The 22,241-nt window shown below is 43.2% G+C and overlaps 1 protein-coding gene across 1 annotated transcript; it reads right to left on the minus strand.

Moving 5' to 3' along the window:
* Positions 1-761: 761 nt before the first annotated feature.
* On the minus strand, positions 762-9,738 carry LOC140209551 (pepsin A-like). Its single transcript, XM_072277814.1, has 9 exons — positions 9,680-9,738; positions 9,414-9,576; positions 8,712-8,829; positions 7,045-7,163; positions 5,263-5,462; positions 4,432-4,551; positions 3,440-3,584; positions 1,406-1,504; positions 762-1,261 (listed from the first exon to the last, which is right to left on the minus strand). The coding sequence occupies exons 1-9, from the start codon at positions 9,736-9,738 to the stop codon at positions 1,124-1,126; spliced, it is 1,161 nt and encodes a 386-aa protein (XP_072133915.1). The 3' UTR covers positions 762-1,123.
* Positions 9,739-22,241: the final 12,503 nt, after the last annotated feature.

A 22,241-nucleotide genomic window follows, 5' to 3' on the forward strand; every position in this document is an offset into this window, starting at 1 on the left:
TTCCTACCTATAACCTCTTGCTTTTGTCTCTGAATGTGAATCTGCCATTTCTCCACACCAGAGTTGAGTCTTTTCCAGCACTCACCATGACATAAGGACCCCGTAATCAATGGACCCATCAGATGTTCAAGAGCGGCTTGGACATCGGTCACCCGGAGACAAGGGTGGCCTCCTTACTGAGTTTCTGATTTCCATGATGGAAAAATAACCTTGAAAATGCAAAACCACAGTAACAACATGAAAGTTTGGGAAATGCAGGGCTGGGCTTCTTGAAGAGTGGTGACAGGAGATGATTAGTTCTGATTCAGTGGCTTCACCTGGCACTGTGTATTGGTCCACTTACTGCAGTGTTTCTTATCTCTGGGGACTGTATAAAAAGAGAGCATTCAGTGGGACTTGGACGTAATACTTTGAGGTCTCACCGACAGGATTGAGTAGGAGGTGTGTTGCAGTGGGAGGGGCCTGGGCACACCCAGGTAAGTTTTTTAATACTTGCTCTGTTCTGTCCACTAAACAGAGTTTGTACTTCCAGAAGATTTTAAACACACACACACACACACACACACACACACACACACACACACACTGAAAGAAAAATGGAACTGGAATTCTGGTAATATGCATCTCATGATTAAATTTTATTCAACAAACTATTTATAGATATATCCCACAGGGCAGAACAATAGGCTGTGTGATGTTCAGCTCACATTTACATCAAATAGATTTCACTCCATGAGAAAGGTTCTGGAGTGAATCACTGGAAACCACAGCTGAAGAGGAAAATCAGGGAAGAAGAGAGGAAAAGAGAGGAAAGGAAAAGAGAGGAATCTGAGAAGAGGCATAATTACATGATGTCAATATTTGCATATCCAGTCCAGATCCAAAATTCGTAGATTGGTCCTTTAAAATCCCATCCTGGCTGGGCGTTTATTTCAGTTCTCCCGCTTTTTGCATTTTCCTTTCAGTATAACCCCAGCATTCAATAGGGTGTCTTCACCTTCAGGATTCTGAAAGTGACTCCCTGATCTTTGATACTGACGGGTCAGATGAAAAATCAGATGGCTTAAGTCAACCTGCAAATATGAACTTGGATGGACCTTCAATGGGAACATTCAGGGGCAAGTTAGACGGCCTTAGCCAATCCCACTCGGTTGTTTCCTCTGTCGAAGATGGAGTAATACTCTCTAATGAAGACATCTCCCAGAATCCAGAGGTTTCCACCAGTGCCGCTAAATCCACTGTCGCAGCTATTGTAATCCATCTGGAAGGAAATGGAGAGCAATTAACACCAGGTCAAGTGTCCACTCAATAAATGATCATTATAACATGTGTCATTAATCCGTGCAAAGTTAATGAATGCATCCCTTGAAATTCTCATCCCCCATATGTCTGATGAATCCCGTACCTTCAGTGTGTAGGCTGAGGCAGGAAGAGTGAAGTCATATCCATTGATGGTGAAGACCACATCAGGCATATTGCCAATGTTGTTGCAATTGATGGAGTACTGTGAAAGAAGAGCAACAACATTTAGACCATAAGACATAGGAGCAGAACTCAGCCATTCGGCCCATTGAGTCCTCTCTGCCATTTGACCATAGCTAACTTATATTCCCTCTCAACCCCATTCTTCTGCCTTCCCCTTAATCAAGAAACTATCTACTCTGCTTAAATATACCCACAGCCATCTTTGGCAATGACTTCCACTGATTCACCACACTCTGGCTAAAGAAATTCCTCTTCTCAACGGTTCTAAAAGGACATTCTTCTAATCTGAGGCTGTGTCCTCTGGTCCTAGACTCTCTCAATATTGAAAACATCCTCTCCATACCTTTTTTTTAAAACTTACTGCATTGGGTGTTCATTTTGTGGCCTCATCTACACCAGAGAAAGCAGAGGCAGATAGGGTAGCCACTTTGCATAGCACTTAATTCTGGCTACAGGGATGACCCTAAGTTCCTGGATAGTTGTTATTTTAAATTTCCATCCCATTCCTACCCTGACTTTGTTTTCCCTGAGCTTACATTGGTAAGCTGACATCATCTAATAATTAGGTTTGTTACAGTCCTCAGAAATCATCGGTGAAGTCAGTCATTTCTGATAGACAGACTTTCCAGAAATGGCCACTTCTGATGTAAAGTCATCGGTGTGAATCACTACTTTATTTCCCCATCACTCAAAATGCTGAGGGAACTCAACCGGTCAGGCAGAGTCTGTGGAGAGGAATAAACAGTTAATATTTCAGGCAAAGACCCTTCATCAGGATTTTCAGCATCTCTTTTCTTTATTTCTCTCTCCACAGGTGCTGCCTGACCCACTGACTATCTCCATGGTTTAATGCTTTTACTACTAATAGACAAAGGTTGAATATACAGTGATGATAAAACACAATAAGTTATTTTGAAATAATAGTACTAATCTAAATGTTAAGCAGGAAAAGAATTGTGGTTTGTGCATCTTTACTGAATTTCTTTTGAATGAAGCGATTTCAAAATATAAAGAAACGTAACCATGAACTCAGTGTTTACAGGTACACCTCCCCCCTCACCACCACTCAGGGCCCAAAACAATGCTTCCAGCTGAGGCAACACTTCATTTGTGAGCCTGTCTGGGTGATCTACTGCATCTGCTGCTCCCAGTGTGCTCTCCTGTATATCAGTGAGACCTGACATAGCTTGGGAGACAGTTTCGCCAAGTACCTCACATCATCCACCATGAAAAACAAGGACTTCCAGGGGCCTCCTATTTTAATTCCGCTCCCCAATCACATTCCGACATGTCAATCGATGGCCTCCTCTTCTGTTGCGATAAGGCCACAATCAGTTGGAGGAGCAATATTTTATATTCCATCTGGGCAGCCTCCAACCTGATGGCATGAACACTGGTTTCTCGCACTTCCGGAAATTGCCCCACCCACCCACCACTCCTTCACCATTCCTCATTCCCGTTTCCCTCCTTCACCTGATCTCCTTAACTGCCCATCACCTCCCGGTGGTGTTCCTTCCCCTTCACCCTTTCCAATGGTCTTCTGTCCTTTCTCCAGCCCTTTATCTCTTTCTCCAATCAACTTCCTATCTCTTTATTTCACCCCTCTCCCCCCAACTTCACCTATCACCTACTGCCTTCTACTTCTTCTTTCCCTCACACCCACCTTCTTACTCTGACTTCTCTTTCTTTCCAGTCCTGATGAAGGGACTCGCTATGAAACATTGACTGGTTATTCTTTTCTATAGAAGCTGCCTGGCCTGCTGAGTTCCTCCAGTGTTTCATGATTGTTACATTGTGAATGGAGATGTTAATCCTAGCTATTTCTAACAGAATGCATTCTTTCCGCAATTCCTGCTGCCTGCATGACATATAATTTCATTAACTCAATGTGCTGACTGCATAATGCATTAACAGCTGCCAGCTGAGTATACACCACTGGTCAGTCAGCCCCTACCTGGCCATAATAATTTGGAGTTGCTCCGATGCTTTGCTGAATATTGCGGATGTAATTTCCGCCAACAGCGATAAGAGAAGTTCCAGTATCAACGATGGCAGGGCAACCTTGAGCGCAAGCCACAATCTCGCCGTTGACTGTCACTCTGAGTGAAAAAAATCATCGTTTTTGCCAAGAATGCTCATTTGAATTTATTGCCAAAATAAAAATCAGAGTCAAATTAAATTTATCATCAATGTACATATATGTCACAATGTGCTGTACTGCCCTGAGATTCAATGACAGACAAATAAAGAAACTCAATAGATATTATGAAAACTATCAATAAACCAAGACTGACAAACAACCAATGTGCAAAAACGACAAATTGTTCACATTACAATAAATAAAACTGAGAATATGAGTTGTAGAGTCCTTGACGGTGATTCTGTAAGTTGTAGAATCAGTTCAGAATTGAGTCCAGAATTCAAGAAAATAATTTGGAAAAGCTGGCCTTCAAACTGAAATATTCATTATATCTGGTTTGACTGGACTTGGAGTAATGTGATCAGTTCTGATTGCCTCGTTATAAGAAGGATGAGGAAGTTTTAGAAAGTGTGCAGAGGAGATTTAACAGGGTGCTGCCAGGATTAGAGAGCATATCTCATGAGGTAAGTTGACTGAGCTGGGGATTTTCTCTTTGGACCAAAGGCGGATGAGAGATGACTTGTGAGAGGTAAGGAGAAGAGAAGGGGTGAGACGGGAACCAGAACAGGTAATGGATAAAGAGAGAAGGGGGAATGGGCAAAAATTATCAGAGGTTAGAAAAATCAATATTCAGGTAGGCAGATTGGAGGTTGGCCAGATCAGGTATTGCTCCTCCATCTTGACTGTAGCCTCATCACGACTGTAACAATTGCTTTCTCCTATAAATTCTAACTATATAACTGGTTCAACTCACTGAAAGTAAATCTTCAACGGCTGAGAATACCTCAGATGGAGATACCACTTACCTCTCGACCTCAATCTGCCAGTAGGCCTCATGGGTAACAGGGAGCCAGTAGATTGGGCCGGTGTAGTGGTTTGAGTCAACTCCACCAAACAGGACTTCACTTCCAGATTCACCATTTGTCCTGGAAAACAACATTCAATAAGAATATCTCAGACTTCAACACTCAAAAGACATTCAGATATTGATTAGTAATTTGTAGGCATGATGTGCTGTCACCAGCAATGTGGTGACACTCGTAGGCTGTCACCAACACATCCCTAAAAGAAACAGCAAGTTTCAATATACATGAAACTAATAAAGCTCATCTTTCAATCTTTAAAGGAATAATTTCATGAATATTGCAAGAAAAACGTGCATTTGCAGAGTTAGAGTCTCACAGCATGGAAATGGGGCCTTCAGTCTAACTCATCCATGCTCACCATTTACACCAATCCCACCTGCCCCGTTTGTTCCATGTCTTCCTAAACCTTTCCTAGCCACGTATTCAAGTCATTCTAGACCTTAAATGAGCTGTGCAAGCTGAAGTAAAAATAAAACTCTGAGAATGATGGGCATCTTTATCAGACTGGAGACCAAAATATCTTCAAGTTCCAGTTCAATTAATGGCATCAGCACTGACCTGACATGTTGCACCTGACCCGGTAAATTTCATCTGCTTTTAAGTTTTCAACATTATCGTTATTTTGTATTCATGATTTAATTCCTAGAATCCCATTGAACTACAATAAGTAACCAGAAACATCAGAAGAAGAAGCAATGATGGTACCAAGCAAATTAACAAGCGACATGACAGATTCTCCAGTAGTGAAGGAAGGTGTTACAACGTGCTAACCTTGTCAAGTAGACAGAAAAGAGTGGCTGCGAAACCAGATGCTGAGACATTATGTTGTCGAAGACTGTAGTGGCTCCTTCTGCCGCAAGTGATGGATAGCCCAAGCCCAAAATACCATCGAAATTACAGTAGGTAAAGAAACTGCCGGGTTCAGTCATACTTAATCCAAACTCTTGTCCATTGATCACAAGATTAGAAAGCTGGTGAGACAGATTTAAAGAGAAATTAATCAGTTACTTATCCCGTCAGGCTGCACATGGGCACAGCTCATGGAGCTGCTGCCTCACAATGCCAGTGACCCAGGTTCAATCCCGGCCTCTGGTATTCCCCGCATGACGTTTGCAGATCGGCCCCTGTGTTCAGGTGGGTTCATTCTGGGTGATCGGATTTTCTCCCATTTCCCAAAGACATGCTGATTGATTGGTTAATTGGTCACCGTCAATTATCCTGGTGGTAGAATCTGGAGGGTGCTGACAAGACTAAAAGATGATTCATGTTGGACGAATACGTGGTCAGCATGGTTTGGGCCCAAAATTCGACTGTCATCTTTCCCTAGATGCTGCCTGGCCTGCTGAGTTCCCCCAGCATTTTTTGTGTGTAACTTTTTATTCTGTTAATTTGTACTACTTATTTCTAATTAACATTAATAAACATATATAAACTTAGAGTAACACAGTTCTTTCTCTCTAGATTTATTCATCATGTATTTCATTGCACTACCTCTCTAAACTGAACAATTTTCACAATGTATGCCGGTGATATTAAATCTGATTCTGCTATGAGGTGAAATTCGTTAACTTTCTGTTAGCAGTACAATGGAATACATAATAATAGAGAAGAAACTACAGATTATAGTAAATGTGTATGAGTTAAATTAAATAACTAGTGCAAAAAAATAGTATTAATGCAAATTAGTGAGGTTGTCTTCATGGGTTCAACGTCCATTCAAAAGTCGGATGGCAGGTGAGGGGAAGATGCTGTATTGAAGTATGATTCCAGCCTAATCATCGCAGATAATGACGCTCGGAAGGAAGATTTAATCTGAATGTGGGGAGAATTACAAAGAGTAGATCAAGGTAGGCAGAGACTTAAATGGTTGTTGATGCACCAAGGAGCCTGTGTCCATGCTGTAAAGATTTGTGGTGAAAATCATGATTGGACCTAATTTCCTAAGCATAGTTTCAACGATTGTGTGATATCCGGTGGCAGGGGCCCCAGATCTCCAACTCCACAGAGGTCAAAGGTGGCCAGTCCTGGGGAGAGAGGGCTGTGTGTTTGTGGGTGTGTGGGTAGGAAGGTGGTGGTGGTGGGGGGGGGAGGAATGGAGCTTCTTTCACTGTTGTTGCATGTTCTGTTCAGATTGTCAAGCTCTGTGTTTCTGTGGGTCTGCTATGTTGGCACAGGAATACATGCCCCCAGTTCATCCTTGGGTACGTTCATTTGTGAACACAAACAAACCATTTCAAAACATAATTCGATATACATGAATCCAAATCTGAATATTTACAAATATGCCATTCCATATCCACTTATCAGTTTCATTCCCTGAGATTCACTTTCTTGTACGCATTCAGAGTAGAACAAAAATTTAACGGAAAAAAACTGCACAGAAAGATGGGCAAACAAGCAATGTGAAAATGAGGACAAGAAAAGCAATGCCAAAAAATAACAATAAATAAATACATCAAAATAATATTGAGAATGTTTATCAGTTAGGATCTCTAAGTTTTGGAATACAGGTATTAGTGTGGTTTGAGTTATAAGGGTGAAGAGTTCACTTACTCTCAGAGTATCGTATCCCAGAATACCGGTCATACTTCCTGTCCCATACTGGATGGACAGATACTGATAATTCGTGCTGAAGGTTGAGGACTGGGATGGGTTGAACCTGTTGTGCTTCTCTGCAAAGAAACATCCATTTCATCAACGAAACAAAAAGTTTCAACATATCACCCTGCGCCAAACAAGCCCCTGCCAATAGTTTCCTAAATCTTGTCAAAACACACCAAGCATCGCAAGGCTGGCAGACTCCTAGATTTCTCCTTGAGCCAAGTTGCAAACGTTCTACCCCTCACCAGACCAGTGCCCCGGTTTCCACCCACCTTCCAAAGACATGAGGGCGACTAAGTTGTGGTCACGCTACACCGGTGGCAGAAGAAAGTCAACACTTTGCAGGCTGTCCGCTGCACGTCTTTGGAAGCGACACATTTTAACATATGTTTCAATGGTGCGACATTCACATGACATATAATATACACTGAGTCCCAGCAACATGCATAGAGTTGAAGGTGATGTGTTAACAAGGATAGAGGATCAGTTAACTAATAGAAAGCAGAGAGTTGGGATACAGGGGTGTTACTCTGGTCAGTAATCAGTGCAGAGTGGTGTGCCACAGCGGTCGGGACTGGGCCCGTAAATGTTCATGATCTACATTAATGATCTGGAAGAGGGGACCGACTGTAGTGTATCCAAGTTTGCTAATGATAATAAATTGAGAAGAAAGACAAATTGTGCAGAAGATGTGGAGAGCCTGCAAGAAGATATAGTTTGGTTAGGTAAGTGGGTAAAGGTCAGGCAGATGGAATACAATGTTGGTAAATGTGAGGTCATCCACTTTGGAAGGAAAAATGAAAGAGCAGATTATTATTTAAATGGTAAAACAATGCAGCATACTGTTTTGCAGAGGGACTTGGGAGTGCTTGTGCATGAATCACAAAAGGTTGGTTTGCAGGTGCAGCAGGCTGTCAGGAAGGCAAATGGAATGTTGGCCTTCATTGCCAGAGGGATTGAATTTAAGAGCAGGGAGGTCATGCTGCAACTGTACAGGGTACTGGTGAGGCTCCACCTGGACTACTGCGTGCAGTTCGAGTCTTCGTACTTGAGGAAGGGTAGACTGGCTTTGGAGGCTCTGAAGAAGAGGCTCACCAGGTTGATTCCAGAGATGAAGGAGTTAGTCTATGAGGAGAGATTGAGTTGCCCGGGATTGTACTTGCTGGAATTCATAAGAATGAGAGGAGATCTTATAGAAACACATAAAATTATGGAAGAGATAGATATGATAGAGGATGGAAAGTTGTTTCCACTGGTAGGTGATACTGGAAATAGCCTCAAAATTCGGGGGTGTAGATTTAGGACGGAGATGAGGAGGAACTGCTTTACCCTGAGGGTGGTGTATTTGTGCAATTCTCTGCCCAAAGAAGCAGTGGAGGCAACCTCAGTAAATAACTTTAAGGCATGGTTGGATAGATTTTTGAATATTAGGGGAATTAAGAGTTATGAGGAAAAGGTAGGTAGGTGGAGATGAGTCCATGGCCAGATCAGCCATGATCTTATTGAATAACGGAGCAGGTTCAATGGGCCAGATGACCTACTGCTGCTCATATTTCTTACGTTCTTTTGGGATATGTGAGAGCTTCAATGTATTTGAGAGCAAGGGAACATGCTCTTACCGCATGGTGTCTGGTCGCAGTAGACTGACGGGACCCAGAGGTTGGATGAGCCAGTATCAAAGACGACTGTGAAGCTCTGTGGGGGGTTACCGAGGCTGATGGCTCCATAGTATGACAGCTGTCGGCAAAAACAAAATCTCCTTGGTTAGTCTGATTTAGTGTGATTGCCTTCATGATGACTGGAGAGGAAAGGGGACAAGACAGAAGTAAGGGAGTGGGGGGAGAGTCTGGAGTACAGACTAGCAGGTGATACATACGTCCAGCTGAGAGGGAAGGATGGTGGGTGGGCGAATGAGCGGGGATGAAGTGAGAAACTGGGAGGTGATAGGTGGAATTTTACTAATCGTAAAACAATTCACCATGTTAGCAATTGACCACTTCTGATCACACCACCCTCTTCCCAGCAGGAACCGGCGTTGGGTTCCTCTTGTCCTCACCCTCCACCTGACTAGCCTCTGCATACAATGGATCCTACCCCATCATTTCTATCAGCCTCCACAGGATCCCTCCACTGGACTCATCTCCCCACCACTGCTCCCCCTATCAGCATTCTGAAGGGACTATTCCTTCTGCACCTCTCTGTTTTTCCCTTCAAATAGGAACTAGCTATAAAAACAATAGAAATATTACAGCATTTTCATTACGAAGGTCAAGAGACCCTTCACCCAACGTTTCGGCTCATAACAGTCAAGGATTACTTACATCCATGTAGTTGGTCATTGGCTCCAGTGATGCCAAAGTTCCAATGGAACAAGCACCTTTGAACTTTGTGCAGGGATCATAGGGATGATTCTTGAGGTAATCTGCCAACAATCCCTTCTCCCGAAGAATATCTCGGGCAGATTTTCCTTTATATAAAGGAACTCTGTAAAGTGGGAAATGGGTTAGGAATGTCATCATCTATTATTGTTCCTTGGGGAGAAAACATAATTGCTACAACTGTTAAGTTTTGGTTAAACTGTTCCTACCTGGTCAAGGCGGCATCAGAGAGCTGGATGCATACGAAGGCGAGGAGTAACCACTTCATGTTGAATCGATTGGATTCCTTTCAGAATCTGACATCAGGCTTGTGAGCCCTAATACTTATACTCAAGGAATCATTGTCACGTGGACACAGAGACAATCATTCCATATGAAAAGTAAATATTCTGGTACTCGTGATCAGGTTCTCTCTGATAAAATACATTCTATTAAGGACACCCTTCAATGTAGAAGTTGATAACAAAGTATGTTAAGTGCTGTGAAATTAAAGATAATTCTTATCATAGATAACACAATCTGAAATTAGGTTCAAAACTGTTTTATCAAATGACTGAGACCTAAACAGTCCTTCCAGGTGAGGTAGCCCTTTACTTGTGAACCCACCAGTGTCATTTATTGTATCTGGTTTTCTCCTTGAGGCCTCCTCTACATCAGTGAGACCTGACACAGAATGGACGATGGTGTCATTGACTGGCTACTCTGTCTATGTCTCTCATAATTTTGTGAAGTCCAACTGAAGTTCAAAGACCAGAGTATATTTGAATATCCACTGTTTATTCACTTCCACAGACGCTGCCTGACCTGCTGAGTTCCTCCAGCATTTTAAGTGTGTTGCTTTGGATTTCCAGCATCTGCAGACTTTTTCATGTGCAGTGAAACCCACATGGTCACGGGGAGAATGTACAAACTCCTTACAGACAGCGGGGGACATCGATCCCTAATTTACTGCAGGTTCTGTAAAGCACTGTGCTTACCACTGCATTACTGTGCTGCCCGACATGTGCTTTCAGCATGTTGACCTTCATAAATCAGAGAACCGGGCTGTTATCTCGAAGTTGTCTAAGACGTGCGTGAGGCCAAATTTGGAGTATTGTGTGCAGTTCTGGTCACCTATCTACTGGAAAGATATCAGGAATATTGAAAGAGGACAGAGAAAATTTACAAGGTTATTGCTGGGACTTGAGGACCTGAGGTAGAGGGAAAGGTTGCATAGACATGGACTTCATTCCCTGCAGCGAAGGAGAATGTGAGGAAATTTGATAGATGTGTACAAAATGTTGATGGGTATGGATATTGTCAATGGAAACAGGCTTCTTCTGTTGAGGTTGGTTAAGACAAGAGGTACAGGTAATAGGTTAAGGGTGAAAGATGAAATATTTAAGAAAAATTTGAGAAGAGACCACCATGACTCCGAGGGTGGTGAGAGTGTGGAATGAGCTGTCAGTCGAAGTGGTGAACTCCAGTTTGATTGCAACATCTAAGAGAAGTTTGGATAAGTACATGGATGAGGAGGATCATGGTCCAGGTGAGAGTCGATGACACGAGCAGTTCAGCCTGGCCTAGGTGGGCAGAAGTGCCTGTGTCTGATCTTGCGGGAATGGAACCCACTCTAAGGACCTCACGAACAGCCGCTTATTAATATCCCCAAGGACACGGCCTGGAAGACGAGCGAGCTTACAGGGTTCCAGAGATTTCATGGCTCTGGGGACATGCTGATTCCAGGCCGGTGCCATAAATTGAAGCATCGCGGGAGAACGCGAACATCGGGAGCGGCAGGTTGGCTGCCAGGGGTTGTGTGCTCGGGGAGCTGCAGCTTTTTGCTGCCAAATCTCTAGGCGCAGAGCTCAGAAAAAGCGAAGCAACAGACTTTTAACATCGTAAATCAGTGAGTTGTTTGTTATGTCTCCTGTCTCACTGTGAAATGGGACACCCTTTTTTTCCCTTATTAAGCAGAGTGAGAGCCTGTGGTATGTCAAATTATCGGGTGAACGAGTAGTCTTTGGGGTACTGCAAGTCTGTGTCTTTATTGATGCTTTGCTGCATGCTTGAGTGCTCGGTGGGCAGTGTTGATGCATTTTTGCTGGTGGGGGTGGGGGGCTGGATGTTGCCTTGTTGCTGCTTGTGCAAGGGAGGGAGAGTTGCCGGGGGGGGAGCTTTGGGGCTCTAAGTTTTAACTGTCAATCATTCCTTGGGGCACTCCTCTGTTTTTGTGGATGTCTGCGAAGAAAATAAATTTCAGGATCAATGTATTGTATACATTTCTCTGACATTAAATGCACTTATTGAAACCTGTTGTAGTGTTCTGTAACTCTGACTCCAAACCCATCCTATTGTTGTACTTGTCTAATTGTCCCTCCCTCCACCACTACTTCTGGCAGCTCATTCCATGTACCCACCACACTCCATGGGGGAAAATATTGCCCCTCAGGTGCCCTTTAAATCTTTCCCATCTCACCTTAAATCATTACCTTTTATTTTTAGACCATGAAAAGAACTGTGACCATTCACTTTATGTACACAGCTCGTGATTTTATAAACCTTGAGAAGGTCACCTCTCAGCCTCCTTCACTCCAGGGAAAACAGACACAACCTGTCCAGTCTCACGAACCAACAACGAAACAAAAAGAACGGTAGCAGGATCATCGACCCCTAAGTACCTACTCCCCGCACGCAGAAATGGACAAAACTGGAGCAGTCACATCAACCTCCAAATCTCCCTCTCCACACACAACGAACGAGAAACATCAAGCAAAAAACACAGAATATAAAATACTGTAAGACTGAACAAAAATCTACAGTCCAAGTCCAAATCCAAAACGCAGAAAACCTGGGTAAACCAGCGGCTGTTCTTTCCCTCTCTGACAGCAGAGTGATCCCACCAGTGTTCAAAAGGCAATATCCCTTCTCTGACAGCGGACAATCCCACCAGCGATCAAAAGCCTGGCAGTGGGTGTTCACCTTCCGTTTTCACTCGATATTTCACCCTCTCTCCTTGTTTTAATCGGCGAACAATGGAAGCTTTAATCCACAAATTGGAGCCGAACATCGGCTTGAGGACCATGCTGCAGTCTTCCTGCCACGATCCTCTCAGAGACTACAGAGCATGAAAACACCCTGACGATTTCCAAAACGGAAATCACAGGCTCAAACAGTCTCAGAATCACATTCAAGACAAAAAACAAACATAAAAGAAGTGAAATATATGGTTTCATAATCTATCCACAGTCATGAGTCTAACTGTCATCGATACTGTGGATACTGAACTTTTTACTGTTGGACTTCGGCCATATTCCACCGAGATACAACACTGGGCGGCACGGAAGGTCGTTCCTGCCTGTGGCCATCGAACTTGCAGCTTCTCCTGTGGAGGGTCAGACACTCTGAGCCAATAGACTGGTCCTGGATTTAATTTCCATCTGGCATAGTTTGCATTTTGTTGTTTGATTGTTTGTGGTTTCTGTATTGCTATATTTATGCCCTATTCTTGGTTGGTGCGGCTATAACGAAACCCAATTTCCCTTGAGATCAATAAAGTATATCTATCTATCTATCTATCTATCTATCTATACTACGGTAGGAAGAGTCATAAGTCCAATTGTCATTGACACCACACTACAGTCATGAGTCTGATTGTCATCGACACTACAGTGTGAAGAGCCATGAGTCCGATTGTCATCGATAGTACTCTACGAGGAGTCATGAGTCCGATTGTCCTTGACACTACAGTACGAACAGCCTTGATTCCGATTGTCACCAATACCTCAGTACGAGGAGTTATGAGTCCGACTGTCATGGGCACTGCAGTACCAACAGACATGAGTCCGACTGTCATATACACTTGTCTTGAGTCCGATTGTCACAGACACTACAACACAGAAACAGGCCCTTCATCCAATCCAGCCCATGCCAGTCTAGTCTTCTGTCTGATTCCAGCTCCTGCACCCACATCAATGCCCTCTGGAACCCACACATCCATATACCTATCCTAACCTCTTAAAGACTCACTCTTAACAATTTAAGAACACCTTCTTCCTCTTCACCGTCAGATGTCTGAACAGTCTATAAACCCATGAATGGCAAAGCACAGGAACATTCTCTTCAGCCTTCAATGTTCCCTTGGGGCTCATTCCAAGCATCTAACACTCCCCATGTAAAAAACTTGCCCCACGCATCTGCTATAAACTTACGCTCTCTCAACTGAACTGCATGCCCTCTGGAATTAGATAATTCAACCCTGGGAATTGAATTGACTTTATTACGCACATCCTTCATATACATGAGGAGTAAAACTCTTTACAGTAGGTCTCTGTCTAAATGTGCAATAAGCAATTTATATAAATTTATAATAAATAGTACGTACAACAAATATAACATGGAAATACAGTTGTATCAGCATGAATTAATCAGTCTCATGGCCTGGTGGAAGAAGCCGTCCCAGAGCCTGTTGGTCCTGGCTTTTACGCTGCGGTACCGCTTCCCGGATGGTAGCAGCTGGAACAGTTTGTGGTTGGGGCGACTCAGGTCCCCAATGACTCTTTGGGCCCTTTATACATACCTGTCCTGAATAGTGGGAAGTTCCCATCTACAGATGCGCTGGGCTGTCCACACCACTCTCTGCAGAGTCCTGCGATTGAAGGAAGTACAGTTCCCATACCAGGCAGGGATGCAGCCAATCAAGATGCTCTCAATTGTGCCCCTGTAGGAAGTTCTTTGGATTTGGAGGCCCATACCAAATTTCTTCAACTGAAAGAGGCGCTGTAGTGCCTTTTTCACCACACAGCCGGTATGTACAGACCATGTGAGATCCTTGGAGATGTGTATGTCGAGGACCTTAAATCTGTTCACCCTCTCAGCTCCAGATCCATTGATGTCAATAGCGGCTCTACTGTCTCCATACCTCCTGTAGTCCATAACCAGCTCCTTCCTTTTTGTGACATTGAGGGAGAGGTTGTCTTCTTGACATGATTGTGTCAGCGTGATGATTTCTTCTCTGTAGGAAGCCTCATTATTATTTGAGATTAGGCCAATCAGTGCAGTATCGTCAGCAAATTTAATTAGCAGATTGGAGCTGTGAGTGACGACACACTCGCCAGCTATCTATCCCTCTCATACTCTCAGAGGCCTTTTTATCAGCTACACCCATGCACCTGCTCATTAATGCCAATCATGTAGCTGCCACTCAATGCATAAAAGCATGCAGACATGGGCAAGAGGTTCAGCTGTTCTTCAGACCAAAACTCAGAATGGGGAAGTAAAGTATTCGGACTGTGTTGGTCATTGACACAAACAATGCATTTCACAGTATGTTTCAATGTTTCCATGTACTGTCTTTGTGACATATAAAACTGGTCTATCTCTTCAAAAACTCAGTGAAATTAACCAAGACCTTCAGAAATACAGGATGAAACATGGAACAGGACAAATAATTTCAAGCTATTTTTATAATAGTTTCAAGGGTATTCATACCTGGGGAATTGTTCAATCAAATGGATAATAAGCAGATTTGTAAACATATTAAAAATGCTCTGTCAACAAAAGAGAATCAGTAATAAGTGCCTATTATTGACTATTAATTGATAAGGTGAGCAATTAAACATGACTTCTGTTAATAAAATTAACCTCTTGTGTTTCGCTTTGCTCTCACTGCTGATCTAAGACAACAGTGAAAACAAATTCAAGTGAAAAACTTCAAATTCTGGAAATCCAAGCAACGCACACAAATTACTCGATGATCTCACAGGCCAGGCAGCGTTTATGGAAAAGAGTACAATCGATGTTTAGGGCCAAGACCCTTCATCAAAACAAAATATTTGCCCGCAAGAATGCCCTCGGTTCCATTTCAATTCTGAAGTCAATTGTAGACAGTCAGCACAATCATGAGTACTCGCCACCGTAGTATCTGTGACGTCTTGAAGAAGCCGAGCCTCAAAGGCTGTGTCCATCATTGAGGACCCCCACCACACAGGCCATGCCCCCTTCTCATTGTGACTGTCAGGAGGAGGGACAGAAGCCTGAAGGCACACACTCAGCAATTCAGAAACAGCTTGCCATCCAGTTTCTAAATTGACATTGAACTTATGAACACCACCTCACCACATTTGTATTATTTATTTCCATTTCTGCACAAGTTACTTTAACTTAACCATTTAATATATAAATATACACTTACTGGAATTCAGCTTTTTCAATATTTTTCATGTATTGCACTGTACAGCTAACACAAATTTAACAAATTTCACAACATATGCCGGTGATATTAGTCTTGATCATGCTTGCTGTATATTTTGCATCGATATAAGAAAGATTTTGCATTCATGCTGCACTTCTAGTAGCCTTATTTTCTCGATAACGTTTCACACTCTTCAATTGACAGATTTGAAAGGTCAGGGTGTCGGGGCCTGAGGCGAGAGACGGGCTGGTTCAGCTCACTTCTCCATGATACTTACTCAGCTCCGCACCGAACTGAGAGTCTGCGGCTTCACGTCTGTGGACAGACTCTCTTTTGTGGACATCAGTTCTGATCACTGTTTGCTTGCTTCGATTGTTTGCATGATCTGTTTTTCTTCTCTCTGCTCGTTGGGTGTTTGACAGTCTGCTTTTTTAATGGATTCTTTTGTGTTTCTTTGTTTTATGGCTACCTGTAAGGAGACATATCTCAAGAACGTATATGTATACATACTGTGATCGTAAGCATACTTTGAACTTTGAACATCTTCTGAAGTATATTATAATTGGTAATTTGGTTTACTACTGTCACATTCACTGGAGTGCAACAACAATGAACCAATTTACCAGTTAGAATGAACTTCAGAAGATGACAATGTCGGTAAGGAGTTATTATTGTTACAAGAGGGGTGAGGGGTATATGGGGTGTCCAGGGATGGGTAGCACCTCTGGCAAAGGGGCTTGTTGTGTCCATTCTAGGGCAGATGACTCACCTTTCAGACACTCAGCTCTCACCCGTGGCTCCTAGTATCTGTTTGTATGTGACAGCAGCCAAACCCAATACAGCGCTTCATCAGGTGGGGAAAACCAGGTGGGAAAAACCAGGTGGGGGTACCAGACCTGCCCTAGCATGCAAAGTCTGCTCTGGTAGACTGAGATCTGTAGTGAGATCCAACAACTAGGAAGGTGGTTCTGCATCGCTCTGAGGAGAGCGAACGGCATGAAAAGGCATGGAAGTTGTCATGGTTGTCCACTGCAACCAAGGAATACCTCAGCTTGTGACGCTTGTTTCTACCACAGGGCCTGGACTGCTGATGTCTAGAAAGTGGAACTGACCCAGTGCGATAGATTTTCCACTTTAAAAACTCTCCCACACAGGTATCTATCACTGTTGGCCACGATGAACAAGAACCACTTGCGGTGCAATGATACACCTTGTTTTACATGTCACCCGTACAGATCAATTCATCACATCAGTACATATGATGGGAATCAGGATGATCGAGCTGAGGGTGAGCCAGCAGGTTTACAAGTAGATGATGGGTGTAACATGAATGTAATGAAGGACAAGCCAATGATGGGGTACAAATGCAGACAGAGCAAAGAACTCAACTGGACCACAGAGTCAAAATTCATCAGGGCGAAGGCTGCCGGACTGAAGCTGCGATATTTAAATCGGCGTAGCATCCGGAATAAGGTGGGTGAACTCGTGGAACAATTAGAGGTTGGTTGGTGTGACATTGTGGGCATCACTGAGTCGTGGCTGGAAGACCATAGTTGTGAGTTTAACATCAAAGGATATACTCAGTAAAGTAAGGACAGGCAAGAAGGTACAGGCGGTGCTCTGGCTATATTAGTAAGAGATGGAATTACATCCGTAGATGGAGATGACGAGGGTCTGAGAACATTGAATCTTTGTCGGTGGAGTTAAGAAACAGCAAAGGTGAAAAAAAACATTCTGAGAATCTTATAGGCCTCCTAATAATAGCCAATATGTGGGGTTGAGTTTGTAAAGAGTGTTGGAAAAGGCATGTGAAAAGGATAATGATACAGTGGTATTGGGGGACCTCAATATGCAAGTGGATTGGGAAAATTAGGTTTTTCCCCAGGAAAAAGAGAGGGAATTTATTGAATGCCGATGAGAGGGCTTTTCAGAGCATCTTGTGCTTGAGCCTACTTGGGGAAAGGCTTTTGGGTGTTGTGTCATGACCCAGATCTCATTAGGGAGCTTAATGTTAAAGGAACAGTTAGGAGACAGTGATCATAATATGATTGAATTCACACTGCAAATTGAAAGGGAGAAGCATAAATCACAGGTAATGCCAGTCGTGCATGCAGCCTGTTACAGAATCAAAACTCATTTGTAAGGCCAGTGATGTTGTGGGGATGGAACTGGACTCTCTCACGGTGGTGTCTGAAAAGAGGATGCTGTCCAAGTTGCATGCCATCTTGGACAATGTCTCCCATCCACTACGTAATGTACTGATTGGGCACAGGAGTATATTCAGCCAGAGACTCATTCCACCGAGATGCAACACAGAGCATCATAGGAAGTCATTCTTCCTGCGGACATCAAACTTTACAACTCCTCCCTTGGAGAGTCAGACACGCTGAGCCAATAGGCTGGTCCTGGACTTATTTCCATCTGGCATAATTTACATATTATTATTTAATTATTTATGGTTTTATATTGCTATATTTATACTCTATTCTTGGTTGGTGCAACTGTAACGAAACTCAATTTCCCTCGGGATCAATAAAGTATGTCTATCTATCTATCTATCTACCTAACAGTATAGCAATGGAATAAAGAAAATTACAGAGGCAAGAGACAGGAGGTTACCCCGGTGGATCAAAGGAAGATTCGTTGTTGCCGGTCATGTGACAGAAGATACTGGCGGGGATGATGGTAGAGCAGAAGCAGCTGAAGTTTCTGAGAATAATTCACAAGGCACAGGATAGATATGTCCCATAGAAGAAGTAGTTCTCAAATAGCAGGGCTAGCCAACCGTGGATGACAAGGGAGGTTAAGGTCTGCATGAATGCCAAGGAAAGGGCATATAAGGTAGCAAAAGTGAGTGGGAAACTGGATGATTGGGAAGCTTTTAAAATCCTAGAGAGCTCGAGGTCTGTGAGTGTCAGGCAGCAGGAGTGAGTGACACAAAGGTCTTAAGGTGCTTAAGTCACTCACAATTCCTAGAGTCATTCCCAGACTCTCTCAAATGAACTACATCCCAGAGTCCTAAGAGACATTGCTGAACAAATAATGGATGCTTTTGGCGTGATCTTTCAAGAATCCCTTAACTCTGGCATGGTCCTGGAGGACTGGAAGATAGTAAACGTCACACCACTCTTTAAGAAGGGAGGAAAGTGAAAGAAAGGAAATTATAGGCCAGTTAGCCTAACTTCAATGTTTGGAAAAGTATTGGAGTCTATTGTTAAGAATCAGGTTTTGGGGTACTTGGAGATTGATGATAAAAATTTCAAGGGGAATAGAATATAACAGCAAGGAGATAATGTTAAGCTTTAAAAGGCACTAGTCAGGTGCACTTGGAGTATTGTCAACAGTTTTGAGTCTCATATCTCAGAAAGGATGTGTTGTCATTGCAGAGAGTAGAGAGGATGATTCTGAGAGTGAAGGGGTTAACATATGAGGAGCATTTGGCAGCTTTGGGCCTGTACTCACTGGAACTTAGAAGCATGCGTGGGGATCTGATTGAAATCGACCAAATGTTGAAAAGTCTAGATAGGGTGGATGTGGAGAGGATGTTTCCACTGGTGGAGGTATCCAAACTAGAGAGTTCAGCCTCAAAATTGAGGGCCAAACTTTTAGAACAGAATTAAAGGAAGCTTTTCTTTAGCCAGAGAGTCGTGAATCGGTGGAATACTCTGCCACAGACTGTGGTGGAGGCCATCTCCAAAGGTATATCTGAGGCGGATGTTGCTAGTTTTCTGATCTCTCAGGGCGTCAAAGAAAATGGCGAAAGGGCAGTTGTATGGGGTTGAGTGGGATCCGGGATCAGCCATGATGGAACAGTGGGACAGACTCAATGGGCTGAGTGGCCTAATTCTGCTTCTATATCTTATGGTCTTACATGGAGGTTGTACAAGGGAAAGGCAATAGCAGAATACAGATTATAGTGTAACAGTTACAGAGAATGTGCATTGCAGGTATTAATAACTTTACATAGATACACACTTTATGATACCAAAGGAAATTACAGTGTCACAGTAGCATTATAAGTGTACAGATTTACAAATATGAGAAGAGAAGTAAGAAAGAATTTAAAAAAGTGACCTTAAAAATAAGATGTACAAGATTTACAAATCAGAGATTACAAGATTTTCAAGATTTCCAAGTTCACACTGATAAGATGGTAGTGCAAGAATTGCTGTAATATTACAAAGTAATGGGTGCATCTTCACACCATCAAGATAAGAACTGGTGGTGGTATTGCACAGTATTGCACGACAGCAGGAGTGGTAAACAGAGCTAAACAGATTGAAAGCAGAGCTCTAGTAATCAGAGGTAAATAGCAGTCGAACACGAGGGGTCATCACTTCCCTGGCTATAGGTTGGCTATTGACCAAGGTTAAGAATGACCTCATGTCGCGCTCTTTGCAGCAGTGCAGTTGTCTTAGTCTATTACTGAAAGTGTTCCTTCGATCCGCCAAGGTGGTATGCAGAAGGTGAGAAACATTATCCAGAATTGCCAGGATTTTCCAAAGGGTTCCTTGTTCTACCACAGCCTCCAGTGTGTGCAGTTTGACACCTATAACAGAGCCAGCCTTTCTAATCAAATCAGCCAGTTTGCATCACCTGTGCTGATGCCATTGCCCCAGCACACCACTGCACAGAATATTCTACTGGAGGCAGCAGACGAGTAAAATATGTGCAGCAGAGGCCTCCGTTCTCCAAAGGACCGCGATCTTCTCAGGAAACAGAGGTGACTCTGGTCCTTCTTGTACACAGCCTCTGTGTGGGTGCTCCTTTCAAGTCCGCAATCCACGTGCAAACCTGGGTACTTGTAGGTCCCACCACACCCACATTCTCACCATCAATTGTAACAGACAGAGGGGCTGGCTTAGTCTTCCTAAAGTCCATCTCCATCTCCTTTGTCTTACTGATGTTGGGCTGCAAATGATTCCGTTTGCACTGTTTGACAATGTCCTCCGCCAGGGCCCTGTATTCATCCTCCCATCCTCCCTTTAAAAACCCAACTATTGCTGAGTCATCGGAGATTTCTGCAGGTGACATGACTCAGAGTTGTACCTAAAGTCTGAGGTATACAGAGTACAGATGAAGGGAGCCAATACCATCCCCTGTGGAGTCCCAGTGCAGCTTTTAGCCACGTCTGACACACAGCTCTGAAGCTGCACAAACTGTGGTCTGCCAGTCAGGTCAGCCATTATCCAGGATCCAATGGAAGTGCTAACCTGCTTTGAACAGAGATTCTCCCCCAGCAAGGAGCGTTGTATGGTATTGATGGCACTTGAGAAATCAAACAACATGATCCTCACAGTACTGCCTTGTTTATCAAAATGGGAGTAGGCTCTGTTCAGCGGGTAAATGACACCATCGTCAACTGCAATGTGCTCCTGGTAGGTAAACTGCAGGAGATCGAGGTCTGATCTGACCAGGGGTCAAAGGTAAGCCAGGAACAGTCTCTCTAAGGACTTCATGATGTGTGAGGTCAGGGCCACAGGATGGCAGTTATTCAAGATTATTTGGTCAGCCCTTCTTGGGCACTGAGACCAAATATGATGTTAGCCAGATTGAAAATTCACTGGAGAACTCCACACAGCTGCTCAGCACACTCCTTCTGGACCTTGGGGTTCACACCATCCAGTAGTAATTCTTTGCTATGGCTGAGTTTCCACAGAGTTTCCCTTCACATCTGCTCAGTAGTGAAGGTCAGTCCATGATGACTGTGGAATTGGTGTAAGTAGGGGGCTGGGGAGGAGAGGTTTGGGATAATAGAAGATAATTGTTCATTATAAATTGTTTTTTGGGTAGGCTCGGAAATTGAAGGATTGCTGGACAGTATGACTCGAAGGGCCAAAATAGGCTATTCCTCACTGTATCGCAGTAAAATAAAAAATGAAGTTAGAACAACAGAATTCAGAATAAAGAGTGACAGTCACAGAGAAAGAGCAGTGCAGGTAGACATTAAGGGGAAAGATCATAACCAGGTAGGTTATGAGCTCAAGAATCTATCTCATTTTGCTAGGGAACCATTCAATAGTCTGAAAACAGCAGGGAATTGCTGTCCTTGAGCCTGGTGGTACCTGCTTTCAGGGTTTTGTAGATTCTGCCCTCTGAGAGAGGAGAGAAGAGACATTGTCTCAGGTGGATGAGTCCTTGATTATTCTGGCTGCTCACCAAAGTAATCCAGAGCTAAAAGAGAATGCTGGATGGCTCAGGTGAGGCAAATGATTCCTTGAACCTCTTCCACCCTGGTTAACATCATTCGGTATTGCTGGCGTGGCCTCCTTGACATTGGTGAAGCCAAGCATAGATTAGACCAGTGGTGGAGAACCATTTTGAAAGAGTGTGTCCAAATTGGCGAGAATCATCTAAAGAAATTCTGCTGTGCAGCAGGGTAAGTTTGAGGAGAAATGATCATTAATTAATGCATTAGTGACAATAATCATGAACATTTTTAAAGGAAAAAGGATGTGTCCTCTTTATTTATGTGTATTTATTCAGTTATTATTAATAAAAGTCTAAGAGAGATTGAAATAAATGAGACATTTTAGAAAACCTCTTCAAAAATGTATTAATATTCATCTGTAAAAAGATATGTGAAAAATAACTTCATT

Source organism: Mobula birostris, chromosome 14 (genome assembly GCF_030028105.1).
Source record: "Mobula birostris isolate sMobBir1 chromosome 14, sMobBir1.hap1, whole genome shotgun sequence".
Lineage (NCBI taxonomy): Eukaryota > Metazoa > Chordata > Chondrichthyes > Myliobatiformes > Myliobatidae > Mobula > Mobula birostris.